We start from the raw sequence: 13836 nt of genomic DNA, 5'->3' as shown, positions 1-13836 counted from the left end.
CCCTCTCCCTGAGCCAGTTACCTTTGGTGGTGGCGGGCCCTGCTCCAGCCGAGGGATGGGGTCCGGAGGGGCATCCTCGGAGCGGCTCTGACAGCCGCACCCTCGGGGCCTCCGACAGCACCAGGTTGCTCATGGGGTTGGCCAGAAGGTTCTGAGAAACACCTAGCGGAGCAGCCGTGGAGGTGAGCAGGGGGCTGCTCAGAGAGACGGCCACTGTGCCTGTCATCGGGGCCATCAGGGGGCTGCTCGGAGTCAGGGGTCCAGTTGAGGGCAGGCCCAGGGAGCTGGTCAGTGTGCCCCCCGGGGACACTGCCATGAGGCCGGTCAGATGGCCGCTCGGAGTCAGGGGGCCAGTTGAGGGCAGGCCCAGGGAGCTGGTCAGTGTGCCCCCTGGGGACACTGCCATGGGGCCGGTCAGATGGCCGCTCGGAGTCAGGGGGCCAGTTGAGGGCAAGCCCAGGGAGCTGGCCAGTGTGCCCCCTGGGGACACTGCCATGGGGCCGGTCAGGAGGCTGGTGAGCGGGCCGCTCTGTGACATGGACCCTGGGCCAGGCAGCACTGTGTTGAGGGGGCCCGTCAGAGGGTTCACGATGGGGCCTGATGCGGGGCTGGGCTGCGGGCTGTTTAGCATGTCGGCCAGGGGCGCCAGAGTCATAATCCCCGCTTCATCCAGGATAGGCTCATTTGCTGCTGCCGGGGACGGGGGCAGGAAGACACCTGGGGGACACAGAGAAAGCACTGAGACCCCAGGCAGGCCCAGCGAGGAAGGGGCCTAGGCCAAGTTGCTTGCCTGCCTCTGATGAGCAGACCAGCTCTGAGCCTCATCTCTTAGGTGGGCCAGACAATGGCCCTCTACCTTTGGGGGGTCTGGGGGGCACCTCCACAGATCCCCCATGAGGGTCCGGCCCTTTGTCTCTCTGTCTTCTGAGGATGCCTTGCTCCTCCAGGCTCACTTCTCTGCACACCCGTCCCCGAGTCATAGGGACCTTCCCCAGCTGCCCACCCCTCCATGTGCCCACAGCACTGAGCTGCTGACCCTCACTGAGGAGGGTCTCCAGGTGGCTGGTCCCCCAGGTTGCCGAGTTGACCCATCCAGACCCTGGTGGGGAGGAGTGGGTCCCGGCCTCCTGCCCGCTGTTGTTGTGGGGACAGCCTAGCCTCCCCCGGTGGGGGCCCTCGGGGAGGCCGGGGCTAGAACAGGCAGTGTCTCTGGGAACAGGAAATGTGGGTTCAGGAGGGCGGGTTGGCCCAGACACTCGTCTTCACACTCATGGGTCCCTGTGACGGGGCCTCACAGCCGTTTCCTTGGGTTCCTGAGGACAGTGCCCTTGAATGACCACTGTTGTAGGAGAGAAGGCCCCTGGGGGCACAGAAGCTGGGGGAGGGTGCAGGGAACTGCTACGCTCGTTCTAAAGCCCCACAGGCTGAGCCGCAGAAAAGTGAGCGTAAGATTAGAAGACGCGGGTAGCCCTCTTGCCCCACTGTTCGTCACGACGAAGCTCCGTGCTGCCTTGAAGACTTTCTCCACGCGTTTTATAGATCACGGGTCGACGAACCTTTTCCATGAAGGGCTGGTGGTAAATGTTTCCAGTTTCACAGGCCATCGGGTCTCTGTTGTAACAACTCAGCCCGGCCGCTGAGCTGGCGGGGCCGCCACAGACAACATGGAGACCAACGTGGGTCCGTGGCAACAGAGCTTCATTCACAGACACTCCTCTTTGAATTTCCTGTACTTTTGGAATGTCCAGAAATAGTAGTCTTTTGATTTTCTTTCAACCATTAAAAAGGTAAAATTCGTGCTTAGCTCCAGGGCCACGTACCAACAGGGGGCAGCCTTATCTGTCCTCCACGTCCCTAGGTCCTCCCTGTCTTCTCCCTGGACCGCCTCCAGCACCACCCTTCTCAGAACAGTGCTCAGGGTGGCTGCCGGGCTCCCCGGCCAGGCTCGGGCTGTTCACGGAGCCTCTTCCAATCCTTGGGCATGCAAATCGATTCCAATTTTCCCAATGACAAATAATTCTACTACATCGGTCTTTTTTTTATTAGCTTTTTAATTTTAATTCCAGCGTAGTTAATATACACCGTAATATTAGTTTCAGGGGTACAATATAGTGATTCAGCACTTGCACACGTCACCTGGTGCTCATTATGTCAGGACAAGTGCCCTCCCTAATCCCCATCACCTGCTTCCCCCACCCCCTCCTCCCCTCTGGCAACCATCAGTGTGTTCTCTAGAGTTAAGATACTGTTTCCTGGTTTGTCTCTCCCTCCCTCCCTCCCTCCCTCCCTCCCTCCCTCCCTCCCTCCTTCCCTCCATTTGCCTGTTTCTTAAATTCCACATATGAGTGAAATTTTGCGTAGCATAATACCCTCTAATTCCATCCATATCGTTGCAAAAGGCAAGATTTCATTAAAAAAATTTTTTTAAAGGTTTTATTTATTTATTTGACAGAGAGAGACACAGCGAGAGAGGGAACACAAGCAGGGGGAGTGGGAGAGAGAGAAGCAGGCTTCCCGCTGAGCAGGGAGCCCGATGCGGTGCTTGATCTCAGGACACTGGAATCATGACCTGCGCCTAATGACTGAGCCACCCAGCCCCCCGCCATTCTTTTTTTATGCCTGAGTAATATTTCACGCTATGTATGTGTGTGTATGTACACACTGCATCTTCTTTATCTGTTCATCTATCGATGGAACTTGGGCTGCTTCCATATCTTCACTATTATAGATAATGCTGTTATGAACATAGGGGTACATGTATCCCTTTGAATTACTGTTTTTGTATCTTTGGGGTAAATACCTAGTAGTGCAACTGCTGGGTCATAGGGTGGCTCTATTTTTAACTTTCTGAGGAACCTCCACACTGTTTTCCAGAGTGGCTGCACCAGCTTGCATTCCCACCAACAGTGTAAGAGGGCTCCCCTTTCTCCACATCCTCACCAACATCTATTGTTTCCTGTGTTGTTAATTTTAGCCATTCCTACCGGCGTGAGGTAATAGCTCATTGTGGTTCTGATCTGTGTTTCCCTGAAGATGAGTGATATTGACCATGATACCTATGTAAATCTTTATTATTGGTTCTTTCCCCTGAAAACAGACATTCTAGTGGTCCTTAATGCGTACTGCTAAATCTAACCTCCCTAAGACCCTCAGAAACATCCTGACATTCCTTTGGAAGTCCCTGGGCTTGTTTAAATCTATGCCCTCAGTTGGGGCGCCTGGGTAGCGTAGTCGTTGAGCGTCTGCCTTTGGCTCAGGGCGTGATCCCAGCGTTCCGGGAAGAGTCCTGGATTGGGCTCCTCACTGGGAGCCTGCTTCTTCCTCTCCCACTCCCCTGCTGTGTTCCTTCTCTCGCTGGCTGTCTCTCTGTCACATAAATAAATCTTTAAAAAAAAAATCTATGCCCTTGGGACACTCTACAGAATATGTGGCAAGATATCCCAAAACTTTACTTAAAAAAAATTAATTTTTTTATTTGAGAGAGAGAGAGCGCGAGCATGAGCCAGGTGAGGGGCAGAAGAAGAAGCAGACTTCCCGCTGAACAGAGAGCCCGATGTGGGGCTCCATCCCGGGACCCTGAGATCATGACCCAAGCCGAAGGCAGATGCTTAATTGATTGAGCGACCCAGGCGCCTCAGGAAAACTACAAACATTTTTGGAAGAAATTAAAGAAGATCTAATAAATGGAGAAGCACCCCATGTTCCTGAATTGGAAGATTTAATATTGTTGGTAACAATACTCCCCAAGTTCACCTGCAGATTCAATACAACGTGTCAGAATCCAAACTGACTTCTTTGTAGAGACTGACAAGCTGATCCTAAAATTCACAAAGAATTGCAAGGGACCCAGAATGGCCAAAGCCACATTTTAAAAGAGAGAAGCCATTGTTACAGGTGCCACTTAGCCACCCTGCACTTCTCCCTCTTACACTACCTAAGAAAGAAAGACAGAGAGAGAAGAAAGCAAGGAAGGAAGGGAGGAAGAAGAAAGTTGGAGAACTTAGTTTCAGATTTCAAAATTTAGTACAAAGCTGCAGAAATCAAGATTATGTGGCACTGGCATAGTGAGGGACATATAGGTCAATGGAGTAGAATAGGGAGTCCAGAAGTAAACCCATGTATCTGTGGTCTGATTTTCAACAAGGGGGCCAAGACTGTTCAATGGGGGAAAGAATAATCTTTTCAAAAAATGGTGATGAGACTACTGGAATCCACATGTAAAAGAATGAAGTTGGATGCTTACCTCGCACCATATACAAAAGTTAAATGGACCAAAGGCCTGAATGTAAGAACTAAAACTGTAAAATTCTCAGAAGAAAACATAGGTAAATTTCCATGACCCTGGATTTGGCCATGTATTCTTAGATGTGGCCCCAAAACTGGGAGCAACAAAAGAAACAATAGATGAGATGGATTTCATCAAAATTAAAAGCATCTGTGCTTCAAAAGATACCATCAAGAAAGTAAAAAGACAACCCATGGAATGAGAGAAAGTATTTGTGAGTCATACATTTGATAAGGGACCTGTACCCAGAATCTATAAAGAACTCTTACAACTCAATAATAAAAAAAAAACAACAAGTTGCCCGACTTAAAAATGGGCAAAGGACATGAACAGACACTCTCAAGGATGATATACAAAAGGCCAATTGGCACAGAAAAGATGCTCAGCATTATTATGCAACAGGGAAATGCAAATCAGAACCACTTCACACTCGGATGCCTATAATAAAAAAAATCAGATAATAAGTATGGGTAAGGATATGGAGAAATTGGAACACTCGTACATTGCTGGTGGGAATGAAAAATAGTGCAGCCACCTTGGGAAACAATCTGGCAGTTCCTCAAACAGTTACATGTACAGTTACCATATGACCCGGCAGTTCTACTCTTAGATACATACCCATGAAGAATGGAAACATAAATCCATCCAAAAACTCATGTATGGGTGTTTATAGCAGTGTTATTCACAATGGCCAAAAAGAGGAAACCACCCAAAAGTCCATTAACTGATGAATGGATAAGCAAAATGTGGTGTATCCATTAACGAAATAGTATTCATCCATGAAACAGCAACAACACATTCTAATAACCAGCTGAAAGTACTGATTCACTCTACAGCATGGATAAACCTTGAAAACATTGTGCTGGGTGAACGAAACCAGACACAAAAGCCACATACATATGATTCCATTTATAAGAAATGCCCAGAGTAGGCAAACCCATAAAGACAGAAAGTAGATAAATGGTTGCTGAGAGCTGTAGAGGGATAGGTGGTAGGAGCATCATAGCTAAAGGGTTTCTTTCTGGCTGATGAAGGTTTCTAAAATTGTGGTGATGTTTGTGCAACCCTGTGAATATATGAAAAACTACTGAATCACAGACTATAAATGGGTGAGTTGTGTGGTATGTGAATTATATCTCAATAAAACTGTTATTTTAAAAATGATTCACTGGGGTCACAGGCATTTAGGTTAAAAAAAAAAAAAAACAATCAGGGGCCCCAGGGTGGCTCAGTCAGTTAAGCATCAAACTCTTGGTTTCTGCTCAGATCATGGTCTCTGGTGGTGGGATCCAGCCCTGTGTGGGGCTCTGCTCAGGGAGGAGTCCCCTCGAGATTCTTTCCCTCTGCCCCTCCTCCCCCTCTGCTCCTCCCTACATGGGTGCATGGTGCTCGCTCTCTCTCTCCAATAAGTAAATAAATAAATAAACAAACAAATAAATAAATAAAATCTTTTTAAAAATCAATTAAATGCAAATTATAAAAAGATTAAATAATCACATGTACATTTTGTATTAGAATACAAAGCTCTGGGACTGAAATATCTTGTTTAGTTTTAATTTGGATTTCAGTTAGTTAACATATGGTGTCATATTAGTCTCAGGTGTAGAGCACACTGATTCGACGGTTCCATACACCCCCCTGTGCTCATCACGACAGGTGGGCTCCTTAATCCCTATCCCCTGTTTAAGATGCCTCCCCCTCTGGTCACCATCAGGGTGTTCTCTATCTTTAACAGTCTGTTTCTTGGTTTGCCTTTCTCTTTCTTTTTCTCTCTTTTTCCCCTTTGCTCATTTGTTTTGTTTCCTAAATGCTACATATGAGTGAAATCAGATGCTATTGACACTGAAATCTCTTAAGCGGAGGCTGGCTGGGGACCCCTGTTCGCACCTCATGTCATGGCTTAAGCTCACAACCTCCAGATCAGAGTCACATGCTCCACCACCCAGCTAGCCACAGGCCCCCTTGCGTCTTTTTATAATTTATATTTAATTGGTTTAGATTTGTGAGTTGAAATCTTGCCAGGTTTAGAGTATTAGAACCTTAAAGAGTTTTGGATTCACTGCGTTTGTATTTATTTTACATGTAAGAATTATTTAGGGTCCAGGAAGTTTTGTTACATGGGACGATTAAAGTTAGACAAGCAAATGTCTTAGATTTGCAAATGCACTTTTACGGTGCATTAAACTGCTTAACTGAACTTCTGACCGCCCCCCCCCCAACTTGCTCCTCCCAGCGGCAATCCCTGCTTCGCGCTGCCTCCCCACTGGGGTCCCGGGCTGGGGGGGAGGGAGGTGGAGGGGACGGGATGGCGGCGGGGTTGGGGGTGGTCTTGCCCCAGGCCCCTCACCAGCCCCCCGTCTACCGCCTACCCTCGGGCCTCGGACACCGCCCCCGGCCCGCCCACCGCCCGGCCCTCAGCCTCGAACCCCGCCCCTGGCGCTCAGGGGCGGGCTCGGGAGGAGTCAGGTTCCCGTGGGAGACAGCGGCGGGGGCGGGGCTTTGCCTGGGGGCGGGGCTAGAGCTCCGGGGGCTGTTTCTTCGGACCCGGGAGGATGGAGAGGGGGGCTGGGAGCACAGCGGGGAGACGGGTGAGCTCAGGGGCTCCAGCCCACGGTTCCAACAGTGCTGTGGCGGCAGGAAAGGGGGAAAGAGCGAGGGGGGATGATGACAGGTCCTGAGACAGGGGACCGGCCCTGAGGGTGGCGGGTCCGGGGCGCCGGTGGGGTGCCTGAGGAGGAGGAGGACGGGTCTCCAGGGGGACAGGTCCTGGGAGGACACATCTAGGATGCTGAGCGTCAGCTCCTGGGGTGGGTTTGCATCCTGGGGACCCTGGTCCTGAGGGGTGTGAGAAGAGTTTTGGGGGGCTGGCTGGGGTTCTTATGGAGGGATGGGTCCTGGGGCGAGGGGTTGGGGAAGGTCAGAGGAGACCCTGAGAGGGTGGACCGACTTTGAGGCGGGAAGGAAGCCCCTGGTTTGGGGGAAGCGCAGGGGCAGGGAGGTGGGGAGCAGGGGTGGTGAAAGCCCTTCTGGGAAAAGGATGTAGGCTGCCCCCTGCCTCAGGAACTTCTGGCAGCCTGCAGCCCCCAAGAGAGGACAGGGAGGAGGGCAGCAGGCAGTGGGGGCTGGGGAACAGAATGGCCTTAGGTGAAGGAGGAGTGGGGGGAGGTACCAGGAGGAGGAGCAATAGAGCCCCCACCCCCGGCTGCCCTGCCTGATGGCCTGTCCTGTCCTGACTACGTCTGTGTTGGGAGCCAGGCGGACCAGTGGGGGCAGGGGCAGTCCACTTTAGTCACCTGAGCACTCAGTGTGGCCTCGTTTAGTCGCTCCTCCCACAGCCCTGACTTCCCCTCCATCCTGATGCATCCCAGCGCCCGGCTCTGAGCACACGCCCGAGCCCTCGGGAGCAGGAGGCCTTGAAGTCCTAATCCCATCCTGGCTCTTCCTCCCACCTGCCACGTTCACCGGGCCAAGGCCTGAACCTCTTGGCACCTGTTTTTTCCCTGTGAAGTTAATGCGGCCACAGCCACGGTGTCGTCACCTCCCGCTGCTCCGCTGACCCACGCTGACCATGAAGTGGTGCCCGTGCCCGGCTCAGAAGAACACCCGGCACCTGGTCTTGACGTCCCTGCTGACCTCCAGCACGCTGCCGTGTTTCTTTTCTCCGCATCAACAGCTCGGCCGTCCCTGTTTCCCTCTGTGAGGTGCCCAAACTTGCCCTTAGCTCTGCCTGCCGGGCGACGCGAGCGGGAGTGAGCGTCCCTGCCACCTCCCCGTCCCCACCCTGGCGAGTGCTGCTGGGGCAGGTTGGTGGCTGCTTTTATGAGCCACAGCCAGGAACAGCCAGATGCAGGTGCCGGGCTCCTCTCTCAGTTCCTTCCGAGCTCACTCTGTCGCAGACCTTCCTCGTCTTCCGCTCGCAGAGGATGTCGAGTTTACAGGGAAGACGGAAGCCCTGGTTCTGGAGCTTCTGCAGCCCCCTGCCTTCCTTGCCTCCAGGACAGGGGCAGGGCTGCCCTCCTCCCCTCCGGGAAGTGCCCCTGTTCTCTTCGGCACCTTCCACGCCTTCCCCAGTGTCTTCCCTCCCGAAGGTAACGAACTCGGGTATCTGCCGTCTCGAGAAGCTTGGCTGCAAGTTGTGGTCCAGCAGCTGCCTGCTTGTGGCCACACTTGAGGAACTAGGTCCAAGCCCCTGTCGTCTCGTTCCCTCTGGCACACTTGGCTCTTGCCCTCAGGGCCTGGGCCGCTTGTGTCTGGTGGGGTTCAAGTCTAACCAAGCTTGTTCCCACCAGGTCATCGGAGGCCCCCACGTCTTTAGCACTTTTGTTGCCTGACCTCTCCGCAGCCTTTACTCCGTTGATGTGCTGCCCCTCATAGCTGTGTCTTGGCCTCCGTGACATTACTCATTGAGGTTTTGTCTCTGCTTCTCTCCTGTGCTGGCTCTGCTGCCCCTTCCCAGCTGGCCTCCTCCCTCCTGTGGCTTCAGCGTTGACCTCTCTTGAATCTTCTCTCTCCGGCCCTGATGTCTCCTGGAGCTTCAGCTCAGCAGTTGCCGCACGCAGGCGTCGTGTGTGCTCCCAGCCCGAGTGGGCCCGCGCTGTCGTGAGCACCCACAAGCCCAGGCTGTGTGTCCTCTTGCGGCCCTTGGCGGGGAGGGGTGCAGAGCTGGGAACTGCAGGGTTCACGAGGACCCAGAACACAGGGGGTCCCAGAAAGAGGAAGTGGAGGTTGAGTTCACAAGAGCAAATCAAGAACAGAAGCCTGATTCCACGAGGAAGGCGAGTCATAAGGAGCGGGCCAGGGAGCAGGCAGAACGAGGAAGTGGCCAGAGAAGGTTCCTGTGAGGTCCCCGCAGGGATCTTTCCTGGCTGGACGAGGGGACGGAGACTTCTGCAGTCTCGGGAGGTCACGGCGCCCGTCACCCAGCCACTTCTGCCAGAACATCCTCTTTTGTCCCTCACGTCCCCCACTTCGTTTTCTTAAGTAACTCAAGGGATTTCTCTACCTCTGGTTCCCACATGGCCTCCCACCTGGATGAGTGCAAGAGCCTTGGCCTCCACCAGCTCCCTGCCTCGCTCTGGCCTCCTGCGGATCCCTTTCCCGCCCAGCAGGACTGAGCTTTCTGCAGCATAAGCATGGTTGCCCTGCCAGAAACTTCCCGGCCCTGCCGGCTGCCTTTAGGAGGTCACCTGCGGTCCTTGCTGAACTGACCTCTGCTGACCTTGTCAGCCACATTGTTCACCGCTCACTGGCCCTGACACCCCCACTCAAGGTACAACTGCACAGACACTCCTGCTCACGGATACAACCTCACACTCACACTCACACTCATGGGTACAACCTCACACTCACGGATACAACCTCACACTCACACTCACGGATACAACCTCACACTCACACACTCACGGACACAACCTCACACTCACGGATACAACCTCACACTCACGGATACAACCACACACTCACACTCACGGATACAACCACACTCACACTCACACTCACGGATACAACCACACTCACACACGGATACAACCTCACACTCACGGATACCTCACTCTCACGGATATTACCTCACACTCACACTCACGGATACAGCCACACTCACACACTCACGGACACAACCTTGCACACTCACACTCACAGATACAACCACACTCACACTCACGGATAAAACCTCACACTCACACTCACGGACACAACCTCACACACACTCACGGACACAACCTCGCACACTCACACTCACGGATACAACCTCACACATACACTCAGATACAACCACACTCACACTCACACTCACAGATACAACCACACTCACACTCACGGACACATCACACACTCACACTCAGATACAACCACACTCACACACTCAGATACAACCACACACTCACACTCACACTCACGGATACAACCTCACACTCACACTCAAACTCACGGATACAACCACACACTCACACTCACGGACACAACCTCACACTCACACTCAGACACAACCACACTCACACTCACACGGATACAGCCACACACACACTGACAGACACAACCTCGCACACTCACACTCACAGATACAACCACACTCACACTCACGGACACAACCTCACACTCACGGACACAACCTCACACTCACACTCACACTCAGATACAACCACACTCACACTCTCACACTCAGATACAACCACACTCACACTCACAATCACACTCAGATACAACCACACTCACACTCATGGATACAACCTCACACTCACACTCACACTCATGGATACAACCTCACACTCACACTCACGGATACAACCACACACACTCACACTCACGGATACAACCTCACACTCACACTCACACTCACGGACACAACCTCACACTCACACTCACACTCAGATACAACCACACTCACTCACACTCACGGATACAATCACACTCACACTCACACTCACGAATACAACCTCACACACTCACAGATACAACCTCACACGGATACAACCTCACACTCAGGGATACAACCACACTCACACACTCACAGATACAACCTCACACTCAGGGATACAACCTCACACTCAGGGATACAACCACACTCACACTCATGCAGAGGCCCAGTTGGCTGAGACAGTCAAAGAGCGGAGTCCTCCTTTCAGGGAAGGAGGGCAGCTCCAGGCCGGCCTGTTGCCAGAAGGGCCCTCAGGAGGGCGGGGTGCAGGGCCTATGACGGGAACGGAGGGCACAGGGCTTCTCTGGCACAGGGAGGGCGCTGTAGGGAGCGGAGGGTGTGGTGTGACAACCACAGAATTTTATCACCTGCTAGCCCTGTGTGACTTTCCCCCACGCGCTGTCAGCAGTGGCGTGGCCACCGCCAGTCGCCCTCTGTTATCTTCAGTGCCAACCGGTTTCTGCCCCCTGCTTTCCAGCCTTCCCGCACCTCCCTGTTCCTATCACCGCACGCAGCTGTGCAGCGTCCCTGGCCTGCTGGCCTCCGGGAGCCGTCCTGGTTCAGTCCCCACACATCACCACTTCAGTGGCTTTTCTGCAAACACCTGCTGCTTCTTGGCTTTTTCTGAGTCACCCCAGCCTGTAGGTGTTCTGTGGCCGCAGGGCTCGGTCACACACTCATGCCTCCCAGACCCCAGCTTCAGTCCTGGCCTCTGACCCTGGCCCCTGGACTTGGGCTGTCGTTTGCCTCCTGGCCACCTCTAGGTGCAGAGGAATGGGGGTGCTGAGGGGGAGGGTGGGGGAGGGGGAGGGAGGCCGAGGGGGCGTGACACATTGGACCTGGCAGGGTGGCTCATTTGGATTCCAGAGCTAGGAAATTCTCTGTCTTTGGGGCTGCTTGGAAGTCCGGCTGAGGGGAGAGGAGCGGCCGGGCTGCGACCATCGGGGTGGGTGGGGCTTCCATCCCTGTGGTCTGTGTGCTCACCTGGCCTCCCCTCATCTGCTGGGGCCACCGTCCCAGCAGGTAGGAACTGTGCCCTCTCTCCGGGGCTTCCCGAGACCCCACCCTCCCTTCCCGCCGTCTTACAGTTTCCCGGGCGTTGAGAAGGGCTGGCCGCTGCCTCGCCAAGCCCCGAGCTGAACCCGCTGATGCCCAGGCCACCTGCTTGTGTCTTGATCGCCGACTTGAGCTCGTGATTCTCCCGAATGAGCCGCACCAGCTTCTTCAGCTCCTCGTTCTCCCTCACCAGCCTCTCGATCTGATGCCGAAGGCCCTCATAATTGGTGAGTAGAGACATGCCCCGGGGCAGCGGGACAGGGGCCCGAGGGAGGGCACTGCACCTGGAGGCTGCCCAGGGCCCCGGGCCTTGCCCGGGTTGGAGGAGGGCGCCAGAGTTTGCGACTCGCAAGCCTGGCCCAGGGGGCTCTGGGTATTGTGAGGTCAGAGCTGTGCCCTCCTCCTTGCCCTCTCTGCTCTCCATGCCTCCAGGCTGTGCCCAGGTCCTGCCCTGGCCTGGAGTGCACTGACCCTTCCTCTATTGGGCCCCCTTTGCTCTGCGGATGCCTGCTCTGTCCAGCCTCCTGCCACCCAGCAAGCCCATCTCTGCTCTCTAGGCTTCCCTGCGGCCGTGTCTCTACCGTAGCGCTTACCCGGCTCTGTGCAGCTCGGCTCCCTCTACAGTGAGGCTGGGGGTCGGGCACCTCCCCAGCAGCCAGCAAAGGGCCCACGTGCCTGGCAGGTCGGTGACTCGTGAATAGCTGTTGAGTGAAAGCTCATCGCCCACCTTCCTGGCCAGGGTGCCCTTTCCTTGGGAGGCTGGACACCCGTGGATTTAGCCTGTCAGCCTCGTCCTGGGGACATTCTACCTTGGATAGCTGGACACTGGGCAGACTTTCTTCCAACCGAGGTGCTCAAAGCCTTTCTCTGACTGCCGATCCTGGGGCTCCCTTGTCCAAGCACCTGGCTCCCTAGGGCTTGGACTTTCCATTTCTGGTGACTTAGGGTCCCCTATTCCAACTCCCCCAGGGCAGCCCTCTGTGCCCACACTTCCGTTCTCCGACTCCTTGAATTTTCCTGACTGTGGTCCTTCGAGAACCCAAGACATGCCCCTCGTCAGGTTGTCAGGTTCCGAGAGTTCAGTCCTGTGAGTCCTCACCACGCTCCCTTTTTAAGAGCTATCAACACAGAGATCTTGGGGGGCCTGACCTTGGGAGTCAAGTGCGCCAGCATCCCAGGGGTCTCCACTGGCTCTGCAGGCGTCTGTTCTCAGACAGAGAGGACAGTGAAGCCCAGGTCTAAGGCGGAGGGCGCGCTCCTGGTAGGCAGGCGGGGGTGAGGATGGGCTTGGAGTCAGCCTGAGGTGAGCATTCTACCTGGACCTCACAATGGGGCCTGCCCCCACCCCCTCCGACACCCCAGACTGTAATCCTGCTGAGTGACCCCGGCCCCGGAGGCCTGGCCCGACGTCTCTTCACCACCGTCTGCTGTTTATAGGACATCCTCCGGCGTGGGAGAACGAGCCTCTCATGGCCTTCCCGGTCGCCTGTACCAGCCAGCCCTGCCTCACCGTTGGCCTCTCCATGGGTTGATGCGTCTGGGCTGCTTGAGTCGATGGCTCGGCGTGGCCGGGCTGTGGTGCCCAGGTGCTTGTCACACACTCGCTCGCACATTGCTGTGAAAGAACTTTGTAGGGCGGTTAACATCTACAATCGTTGATTTTAAGTCAAGGAAGTTACCTTCAATCATGTGGACAGACCTCGTCTGATCAGTTGAAGGCCTTAAGAGCAGAAAGCTGAGGTTTTCCAGGGAAGGAGGACGTTGGCCTCAGGGCCATCCCCGAGAGCCTGCCTGAGTGTCCAGGCCGCTGGCCTGCTCTGTGGATTTGGACTTGTCGGCCCCCCATAATTATATGTGACGGTTCCTTAAAATAAGTCTCTTCACACACGAGAAACCTGACTGGCCCATCTGTATTGGGTACTGGGGCTCCTGTCCTCCCCGAACTGCTGAGCCCGGCTGTGCGGCAGGCCCTGCGTGGGAGTCCCGGTATTGTAGGCCCGAAGCTGGGAGCACGCTGTGCGTTCACCACACTGGGATTAAAATAAAACATTTAAAAAATAGAACAGGAAAAAAAAAGAAA

At 54.5% G+C, this 13836-nt stretch overlaps 1 protein-coding gene and 1 long non-coding RNA gene across 2 annotated transcripts in view; one reads left to right on the top strand and one right to left on the bottom strand.

The window, feature by feature from the left end:
* The window catches only part of SPATC1 (spermatogenesis and centriole associated 1), a 19004-nt gene extending 6943 nt beyond the window's left edge, over window positions 1-12061 (bottom strand). The window contains exons 1-2 of the mRNA XM_026488874.4: window positions 11787-12061; window positions 22-717 (exon numbers count right to left, since the gene is read on the bottom strand). Of these exons, the coding sequence (XP_026344659.3) occupies window positions 22-717; window positions 11787-11997 (907 nt within the window). The 5' untranslated portion in view covers window positions 11998-12061. The remainder of the gene's footprint in view (window positions 1-21; window positions 718-11786) is intronic.
* Window positions 1-13836, top strand: part of LOC130543299 (uncharacterized) — a 24654-nt gene extending 10818 nt beyond the window's left edge. Inside the window, exons 2-3 of the long non-coding RNA XR_008958542.1 lie at window positions 11789-11983; window positions 12314-13836. This is a non-coding gene — a long non-coding RNA (uncharacterized LOC130543299). The remainder of the gene's footprint in view (window positions 1-11788; window positions 11984-12313) is intronic.

Source organism: Ursus arctos, unplaced genomic scaffold (genome assembly GCF_023065955.2).
Source record: "Ursus arctos isolate Adak ecotype North America unplaced genomic scaffold, UrsArc2.0 scaffold_104, whole genome shotgun sequence".
NCBI classification, from domain to species: domain Eukaryota; kingdom Metazoa; phylum Chordata; class Mammalia; order Carnivora; family Ursidae; genus Ursus; species Ursus arctos.
The sequence above is the reverse complement of the archived record's forward strand: the minus strand, read 5'-3'. Positions and strand labels throughout refer to the sequence as shown.